The 10,578-nt window shown below is 38.1% G+C and overlaps 1 protein-coding gene across 1 annotated transcript; it reads right to left on the bottom strand.

The window, feature by feature from the left end:
- Positions 1-6,789: 6,789 nt before the first annotated feature.
- Positions 6,790-10,301, bottom strand: LOC136240872 (52 kDa repressor of the inhibitor of the protein kinase-like). The gene has a single exon (XM_066031936.1). The coding sequence runs from the start codon at positions 9,563-9,565 to the stop codon at positions 6,803-6,805; it is 2,763 nt and encodes a 920-aa protein (XP_065888008.1). The 5' UTR covers positions 9,566-10,301; the 3' UTR covers positions 6,790-6,802.
- Positions 10,302-10,578: the final 277 nt, after the last annotated feature.

Genomic DNA, 10,578 nt, shown 5'->3' with positions numbered 1-10,578 from the left:
TATGATCGAGCGTGATCGTGCCAGTGAGTTCACTCCACACTCATCTTCATAATTTGTGACACGAATTTCCGTTTATTTGAAATCCATCCGGACTTCGAAATATGCACTCTTCGAAATTAAAATCCTTCGAAATTCAGATTTTACTTCTTGTACGAGAATTTCTGTTTCAAAAATAACCAGCTATACGGTATAAGTAGGGATCATAGTAGAACTTGGCAAATGAAACTAAATGTTGAAAAGTGTGTTTTTCTACGTTGTTCAAGAAGCAAAACTCCCATGCTCACCACCTACAGCATTGACAATAAAGCTCTGGAACTGAAGAGTCAGCATCCATATCTAGGGGTCATATTCCACCAATCAATGTCTTGGTCCCACCACATCGATCATCTTTGCGGCAAAGCAACTAAAAGTCTCAACTTTCTTAAACGTAATATAAGTAAATGCTCCAAAGAAGTTAAGATAACAGCCTATTTAACATCAATACGTCCTCTGCTGGAATATGCTAGTTGTGTCTGGGACCCTCACCAGCTATACTTAATTAATACTTTAGAGAAGGTACAACGTCGTGCTGCAAGATGGGTAGCATCGGATTACAATCCAATGAGTAGTGTCACTTACCTGTTGGATCAACTGCATTGGAAGAGCCTACAGAGCAGAAGATGTATTGATCGTTTGAACTTACTATATAGAGTATTACATCACGCTTTGCCATCTATCCAGCTCCCTGAGTATTTCAAGCCTACTTCATATCCAACTAGATTGCATCACCAATACAGATATATAATTCCTCCAACTAGAACACTTGCTTACCAACAGAGTTACTTTCCAAGAACTATCAAGCAATGGAATAACCTCCCTAATCACATCATCGATACAGAGTCACTAGAACAGTTTAATAATTGTATTTTTGGACTAGATTTGTTGTAATTAACCCCCTTTTTGTTTTGAGGGTCCCCCCCCCTCCTGGATGTAACCAGCACTGAGTGCTGTCTTTCCAGTATCTAATCATAATCATAATCATAATCATAATCATAATCATAACACACTTGAAGTGTTAAACTTGTCTAGTTTTGTTTGTTTGTTTGTTTGTTTTAAAGGGAGACTGCTTCAGTATAAAGGTCTTGTCCTATTTAGAAACTTTTACTTTAACAGATTACCTAGGCTATGGAATAAACTATACCGTTCATTGATCTTGATCAGTCACTACCAACTATCAGAACCACCATCTATAATTATTTGCAACAACATTAATTTTTAAAACAATTTCTCACCTGACATTCCATGCACCTATCATTTTTGTTGTAGATGTACAAACTGCCATAATTTAGGAATAGCTAGTAATTTCTCAGTGATGTAAGTCTAGCTAACTCTTATTTGTAATTAATTAATTTTGTAATTAAGTAATTAGTTTCATAATTAAGTAATTAGTTTTGCAATTAAGTAATTAGTTTTGTAATTAAATAATTTCCTGGCTGCCAGCACAAGTTATTGGCAGACCATCAATACATACTTGTATTGTAAAATATAATAATTTCTTTTATTTTTATAGCTTCCTTACCATGCCTATAGCTACTGTACTTTTGTACATTAGTATAGTCGCATGTATCCGAGGTGTGTGTGTTTTTGAACATCTTGATGATGGTTTTCTCTTAGGAGGTCATCTACACCTGAGCGATGGAAAAGGCGTAAGCCTGTGAGTCCTGCTCATTACAATAAAGAGATAATTGTAAAGTGATTTACATAGTTTGTCAACACTACTTCATTAGGCAATCAATTCCATTCATTGATAGATCTTATTGCAAAAAAGTTTCTGCATACAGTCTTCTGTGCATGTGGCTGTAACTGTGCCTTCTTGTCACACTTAGCAATTAATAGAAAATTTGATTTGATTGTATATTAACCTTTTGATGGAAATATTGTAAACCACAATAACGACAGTAGGATAGTTATGACTCAAGTATAGAGATTAAATGCATGTCCACTAGCATAGTTGCAGATAGATGACCTCCATTGTTTTCTTTCTTTTAATTTCCTTTGTTTACTTTTTTGCAACACATAATTGTGACAACATATAATGCATCAATGGAACGATTGGTGCCAACAACATAACATGTGAGCTATACTGACCTACTGGAGATATAGTTCTTTTCTTTTAGCACATTAATCCTAAAGTAGTAGTTTAGAACTATTAGGTTCAGTAGTTTTTCGATGCCTTTATAACTATTCAACTGGGCAGACAAAAGCTTGCTGATCTTGAGGATTTTCAAGTAGGATTGCATCTGCATGCTCAGTAGTGTCAGTGTGAGCAAACTTATGCACATTCTTCATTGTGTGCTTTCTTCCTCCTTAGATTGTTTCCAATCTTTGTTTGATTATAAATTACACAATTGCCTTAGTATAGAGTTGTGTGCTGTGACATGTCAGATGATGCTTGGACGCAGGCCACTTTATCCTTTGGTAATTGAGATGCTTGATTGATAGATTGTGTAGCTAACTACTTGGCTCATGTAATTCTCCCATGGTTGGGTGTCTCACCTGGTCATTGCCTGGAGAGGAATATGCCATCACTTTCTTTCAACACCGATCTATCGCTTTGTCTAATGCTTCCTCTCAGAACAATAACTACTCTATTGTTTCAGTAATTGCAACTTCTAACAACTGCATGCATTATACTGCGTTACATTCTTCAAACACTGGTAGTGGTTGACTTAAGGCATTGCCACAGCCATCTTTTGGCCTAGTTTTTTCTCCTCATGGTTTGATAATTGGTTATTGTTTGTGAATTGGAATTGTTTTTTTTTTCCCTTTGTTACCCCTGCATGTACACTTGCCTATCTGTTGTCAATGTGTTTGGTGTCTTCTATATAGCTATAGGTTGTTCCCATATCCCCCTGTGTATCCAGGGTCACAATAGTACACCATGCTTTGCTTCAGGATCACCCTGGTGTTAGTAAAGTATCACATCTTCTGATCATTCTCAACTCTCAACCAGGGGATATTTGTCATCTGGATTTCCACTGCATGTTTATTTTGACCTTCCATCAGGTGCTGCTGTTATTTCCTCAGGCTGGGATGGTTGCTGGTGCCGGTGAAGGTTAAGAACAGTTGCTATTCAAGAATGTGAACCTGCAGTTTCCTCTAGTTTGTGTGAGACTTTCAGAATTTCTTCTTTTGCACTATTAACTCTATGCCGGGCTCTATTGCTGATCGTAACACAATTAAGAACAGTATAGCTACTCCCACAGCTAGCATAGGTATCAGCTATTGTCTGTGGTGTAATGATCCTCTATTATGCTCTTTGTTCAGAGGATGACTTGGACTTTGGTTAGATGGTAAAAATAGGTGTTATAAAAAGTTGTAATTGTAATATTTTAACAGCTAGGGGTTCCACTCAGTAATAACACTATTTTCAGTGGAGCCCTGCACACAAACAACACATACAAAAGTACACTACATAATTAAATCATTAAATATAATAATGACAAGCTGGTTGACTCAGTTGGTAAAGAATTCCATAAATTAGCTCCACTAAGGAAAAAAACTTCGCTTTCCATAACAGTCATACAGCAATGAAAAGTCACTATTATTGCATTTCAAACTCATCTATAATGTCTTTTGTAACTAAATTTCTTGTAAAGTGTTTTGTTGACTATACTTATGGGCCCATGTTGCTGCAAGTCATCATCCAAATGCAGTGAAATGTTTGGCAAATGTATCAAGTAACAGTATCTACAACCGTGTAATTGTTAAATTGTAGTCATGGAACTATTGTCCTTAACTACCAATTATAATATTATGGTATCGTTTTGTAATTTTATATATGAAAGAATATTAGTAGTTAAATCTTCAGGTGTATAATGTCTTACTATTATAGCTGACATGCATGTATATATCATCTAATCCAAAACAGCCAAGCTGTAAAAAAAGTGTGCGGCCCTGAGAAAGGCTATGGTGAAAAAAGATGTGAAATCCAAGGTGGCGGCCAAGAAATGGCTGTGATGGTAGGTTAATGGTAAAATTTTAATAACAACAATTCAGGTGAATTTTGGTGCCGCTTGGTCAATTGGCACAAAATTCACCTGAATTGTCGTTGTTAAAATTTTTACCATTAACCTACCATCACAGCCATTTCTTGGCCGCCACCTTGGATTTCACATCTTTTTTCACCATAGCCTTTTTGAGGGCCGCACACTTTTTTTACAGCTTGGCTGTTTTGGATTAGATTTCACTTCTTTTTGTATTTGTATACCCCAAAGCCAGCCTATGGCCTGCTTTGGGACTTTTTAAACCTATCTTTTTTCTTTACCACAGGAAGAAGAAAAGATGAAGCAGATGTACCTTAAATATTTCTGATTTTATCAGTAAATGTACAAATTATATATATAATACATATATTTATTACAGAACTGTCCATGGTGGTTTCTTTGTAACTGAACACTCTTCAAGGTAACTTCTTCTAGCTGCTCTCTCTACAGGGTGATTTATTTGTAGCTGGATTCTGTACAGGTGATTTTTTTGCTGCTGAGCTCTTTACAGAATGGTTTATTTGTAGCTGAACTCTCTACAAGGTAACTTCTTCTAGCTGAACTCCCTACATGGTGGTTTCTTTGTAGCTGAACTCTCTACAAGGTGACTTCTTCTAGCTGATCTTTCTACAGGGTGATTTGTTTGTAGCTGATTTTTCTACAGGGTGATTTGTTTGCAGCTGAACTCTCTATATGGTGGTTTCTTTGTAGCTGAACTCTCTACAAGGTGACTTCTTCTAGCTGATCTCTCTACAGGGTGATTTGTTTGTAGCTGAACTCTCTTCATGATGGTTTCTTTGTAGCTGAACTCTCTACAAGGTAACTTCTTCTAACTGAACTCTCTACAGGGAGATTTGTTTGCAGCTGAACTCTCTTCATGATGGTTTCTTTGTAGCTGAACTCTCTACAAGGTAACTTCTTCTAGCTGAACTCCGTACATGGTGGTTTCTTTGTAGCTGAACTCTCTACAAGGTGACTTCTTCTAGCTGATCTTTCTACAGGGTGATTTGTTTGTAGCTGAATTCTGTACAGGTGATTTGTTTGCAGCTGAGCTCTTTACAGAATGGTTTCTTTGTAGCTGAACTCTCTACAAGGTAACTTCTTCTAGCTGAACTCCCTACATGGTGGTTTCTTAGTAGCTGAACTCTCTACAAGGTGACTTCTTCTAGCTGATCTTTCTACAGGGTGATTTGTTTGTAGCTGAATTCTGTACAGGTGATTTGTTTGCAGCTGAGCTCTTTACAGAATGGTTTCTTTGTAGCTGAGCTCTCTACAAGGTAGTTTCTTCTAGCTGATGTCTCCACAAGGTCACTAGTTTGTAGCTGAACTTTCTACATGGTGGTTTCATTGTAACTGAACTCTCTACTAGGTAACTTCTTCTAGCTGATCTTTCTACAGGGTGATTTGTTTGTGGCTGAACTCTCTACAAGGAAACTTCTTCTAGCTGATCTCTCTACAGGGAGATTGGTTTGTAGCTGAACTCTCTACAGGTGATTTGTTTGCAGCTGAACTCTCCACATGATGGTTTCTTTGTAGCTGAACTCTCTACAAGTTAACTTCTTCTAGCTGATCTCTCTACAGGGTGATTTGTTTGTAGCTGAACTCTCTACATTGTAGTTTCTTTGTAGCTGAACTCTACAAGGCGATTTCTTCTAGTTGAATTATCTCTTTCTATAGTTGCATGAATTCCGTACAAGGTAACTTCTTCTAGCTGATCTCTCTACAGGGTGAATTGTTTGTGGCTGATCTCTCTACAGGGTGACTTGTTTGTAGCTGATCTCTATACAGGTTACTTGTTTCTAGCTGATCTCTTGAATTCTCTTCGGGTGACTGCTCTATTAGGATGGCTGCTCTATTAGGATGACTGCTCTATTAGAGTATCTCGATCTCGCACTTGCTACATCAAGTTGGATTTCGTGTTATAACTCCGTAGCTCTAAGTCGAATTCTTCTACACCATTGAAGAGCCTTTCTAAGATGATAACTCCATCTGTACAGCGATTTTCAAAGCATTACCCCAAGCGGTTTACCTGGTAGGCGTGGCAAGCAGTCGTTTTTTATTAGCTAATCTCGATTGCGTAATTGTTACACACTGTTGGTTTTTTCGTTGTATCTTCCTGGTTTTTAGCTCGATTTCTTTCAAACCACAAAAGGTTTGAGGTTCAATAGTTAACCTATTCACCCACCGAGTTTCAGCTTCTTCCCCTACGCGGTTTACCCTGTAGGCGTGACAACATATTGGTGTTATTTTTCGTGAATAATCGCTCATAACTATTTGCCTGTTTATCGTATTCCAACCAACGTTGGTACAGAGATGCGCCTTTATACCCCCCTTCTGTGTGCCAAATTTCAAGGCGATCGGATATGGCGTTCGCGTTTTATAGCAGTTTTTGTAAGTGTGCGAAAAGAGGAAGAAAAATAAGAAGAAAAAAAAACGAAGAAACTAAGCCAATTTTTGAAGTCGCATATCTCGGGAACGCTTGAAGCGATGTCGCTCAAATTTGGAATGTGGAGTGCTGAAGGTGGAGGGAGTGTCCACAGCAAAAATCGTCTTGTTTCATCAAGGCAGCACAGAGCTACGGAGGTGCGAAAATTGCGTTTTCTTCCTGTCAATATACTCACGGGTGTTACGCGCCGGCTTCTTGGGCCGCACGACACACTACCGTGTGTCTTGATATTGTCAGGGGCTGATCCAGGGGGGGTGGATGGGGTGGCTAGCCACCCACCCTGGATTAAACTATATATCACGGCATGCAAATTAAGCATTAACAGCTCATACTAATCATATAAAACACTACTTGTACACATTTTTCTGCTATGTTTAGTTGCAAACTCTTTACATATTTGTTCAACATTCAGTTGAAAGCTAAATCCTTGCATTGCTAACACCCCAAGGTTGCCCAGTCTTTCATCCGTCATAGTGGTGCGCAACCACAAATGAATTTGCCTGAGACAAGAAAAGGTCCTTTCTGCTTCAGTGCTTCCAATCGGAAGTATTACCAATATGCACAGGAGTTCTCTTATATTGGGGAAGAATATTGGATCTGCATCTTCACTCAGCAAGTGAGTTATAGACTTCTCCTTTAAAGTGGCATGGAATTTATTGCAGTGAGCTTTCCATCTAGCAAGTTCACTGTCAAGGTCATCTTCTGCTGGTAGCAAATGACTCCATTTAGATTTTAAGATGGTACACAGTTGATGTTCGTCTTTTGTGGTAATTACAGTGGGCACCAATGCACACAGTTCATAATGTGCTCGTGTATCTACAGAAAATCTGGCTTCCAATTCACTTATAATTGAGTCTAACAAAGGAATGGTAATTGTCACTCTCCAGTAATCAGTTGGTGAGCTTACTGTAGGGTTTGGTCTAGTTTGACGGCCTCTTATAACACGGGGCATACTTTCGCTGCTGCTAATATCCCTGCATAGATTTAGAGCTTTATGATAAATTCTATTATGTTCAGCATTTACATTTTCACGAAGTTGCTTGTAATGCTCCTTGACTTCATCAACTTTTTTAAAACCAAAGTATACCTCTTGTAGTCTACCTTGTAAACATTCTGCAATTGGTTTAATCGGCTCCAATAATTCTTTTGATAGCAAAAATGCAACCACGTGCTCAAAGCTAGTAAAAATGTGCTTCAAACCATTAGCAGTGCTACGAGATTCAGAATCCCAGTTCCAAGTATTTCCATCAGGATAAATTTCATTGTCATCATCAGCAGGTGAACAAATATGTTCCCAAGTCTTAATAAGGTAAGGATACAATTCTAAAATTGTGGTGAAAGTATTATGCCGTTCAACCCATCTTGTTTTACACAGCCCATTTATCTTAGATTTCCTGGCAGATGGACACAAGCGCTGAATTATGTGTTCAAGAAACCGTTGTCTCTTTGGAGAGTTGTGGAAGTATAAGAACGCCTGATGACAGTTATCAATCATATTTTTTACAGCTTGAACCTTTGAAGAATGGCATATTACTAGATTCAAACTATGCAGGCAGCAACCTTGAAATTCTGCATCTGGTGCATTATTCTTTATATGTGCTTGTACACCAGAATTTGAAGAGCTCATGGAAGCTGTTGTATCGTATGCCTGCCCTCGGCAATTTTTAACATCAATTTCATGTTTTTGTAAAACTTGCAAGATGCCATCTGCAATGCTTTTCCCAGTTATCCTCTGAAGAAAATGGAAGTCAAGTAACACTTCGTGCTTTATTGGCTTCACACGAAAATTTTCATTATCAATTTCCAAGAACCTTAAGCAAACCGACAAAATCTCCTTACCATGAGATGTAGCTTCATCAGCAATTAATGAAAAATGTGGACACTTCTGTATGCAGGTTCGATAAAATGCACGAATTTGGTCAGCAGCTATTTCCAGTATCTCGTTTTGAACGGTCTTACTGGTATATTTTGCATTCTTTGGACCAAGTATTAAGTGTTCGCTCAGTGCTTTATTGTTCTTTGCCAGCAATCTAAGTATGGCAATGAAATTTCCTTCATTTCTTAATGGCTCCTGTGTAAAGTTCACCTTATCCTGATTGTGACCTTGGAGAGAAATTCGTTGCTTTGCACACAATAATACTGTCTCAGCAATTGTTGGCAATACTTCAGTATTAAATTTAAAATTCTTAGAGCTTTTATCAATTAACTGACTATCGATTCTTGATTCAGGATTAGCCCACCTTCTTGTAAATTCAAAGGCATGATCTACTGCTCTCAAATGATATGCATGTTTGGCATGCCTCTCCATCAACTCCTTGGATTTGTTGTAATTCTTGAAGGGCGTACACACAAATGCACCGAGATGTGTCTTTTCACTGTCAGTTAAAAACAAAATGCAGGGCAAACACCATCCTCCTTGACTATTCTCCAAACCATAACGTAACCATTTGTAATCTTGAAGCCATCGAGATTGAAAAGTTATCTGTTTTCTTTTCCTTCCTCCAGAAACAGTGAAGTAGACTGTGTCAAAATCAGTGCTCCTTAGATTGCTTTGTGATGAAGTAATCAATTCATATTTTTCATGATCTTTTATTATTCTTGATCTACTAATGGCCACTTGCAGAATATCACTAGATTCTGAGTTAGATACAAAGTTCACGTTAGGATAAGATGGCTCACCATTGCTATTAAATTCAACAGGATCACTATCATGGAAAGTTTCTGGTGCAACCTCACGGCAAAGCTCACCAGTTGATTGTTGAAGGCTCACTGTCAAATTATCTGGCCAGTTAGCTGCTTCAATGAAATCCGCATTAACTCTAATACTTTCAGTAGTGGAAGGGGTAGCCTCTGTCTCTTCATTTATGCCCTGAGATTGACATTCATTCCCATCACTGTCATTGTTGATACCACTTTCATTAGTGATTGTGACTGGAGTTTCACTTCCAGACTCAGTCTCATTGTCAATCAAACCTTCTTCCCCAACTTCACTGTCACTGTTACTTCCATCAGTAGTAAGGGTTTCACTTAGAGGATTCTGTCCTTGTTGGGCTATAACTTTTGATCTAAAATAATCTAAAATAGACCTGGACATCTGTACAAACTAGCACATGGCATCTACACTAACAGTGCACTTTATTTGAAGCAAAACCTTCAGGTGGACATTTATTATTATGGTTTTGTTCATTTACAGCTGCAGTTGTTAAATGGACATAATAGCACAGCTGCCAACAAGTTTTTAAACTATATGCTGTAGCTAGCTTTACAGTGTTTCTTCTAAACAGCTAGTACACTGTCTGAAATTCTAGCTAGTAGCTACATACAATTGTTCTTTTCAGTCAAAATCACTTCCAGATTCAATCTAATTCTTTGGTGGATTCAGGGTGGAGGGAAGGGGGCTACGGTAAAACTTTTGTTCTTATACAGTAACTGTTAGCTGCTACTGCTTTTCTTAGCTGCTACTGCTCTAACTACACTACAGTGTACAGATACAATTTATCCTAAAGGGACCCTTTTAGGATATTGTATCTGTACACTATAGTGTAGTTAGGGCAGTAGCAGTAGCAGCCAACAGTTACTGTATAAGAACAAAAGTTTTGAAACTAAGTAAAATTTGATCTAAATAGCATGTTTTGAACACCTAATTTTAAAAATTTTCCTGGGGGGGCATGCCCCCAGACCCCCCTAGACAGCTCGTGCTTCGCACTTCGCTAAGCGTGCTCCGCACGCTGTCTGCAGTCACCTCTCTCACCAGTGTATAGCTACACCCTTACTGCACATGTAAAGCTTGTGAACTAAGCCAGCCACCCCCTTTCATTTATTCCTGGATCAGCCCCTGATTGTTGCTACACATGTAAATCTAATACTGTTAATTTACAGCTGTATGGTTGGTCACTACATTTTACTCTCCAAAGTTACAGGGAAAAGTGATAGCTAAGTATAACCTTCTTTGCTGTTGGAAATCTGCATGTTTCTTCAGATGCTAGCTATGTGCAATACACCCTTTCACAATAGCAACAAAGCAATGTTACACATAAAATACAACATGTACACAGTTAATCCTACAAGCTAACATGTTTATGTGCTTATACAATGCAAGTATAATAA

Source organism: Dysidea avara, chromosome 12 (assembly GCF_963678975.1).
Source record: "Dysidea avara chromosome 12, odDysAvar1.4, whole genome shotgun sequence".
Lineage (NCBI taxonomy): Eukaryota > Metazoa > Porifera > Demospongiae > Dictyoceratida > Dysideidae > Dysidea > Dysidea avara.
Note: the sequence above shows the minus strand (reverse complement) of the source record. Positions and strands in the feature narration are given on the sequence as shown.

What these genes read in the sequence shown, in the direction of transcription:
- LOC136240872 (XM_066031936.1), bottom strand. Translation starts at nt 9,565, where the DNA reads ATGTCCAGGTCTATTTTAGATTATTTTAGATCAAAAGTTATAGCCCAA.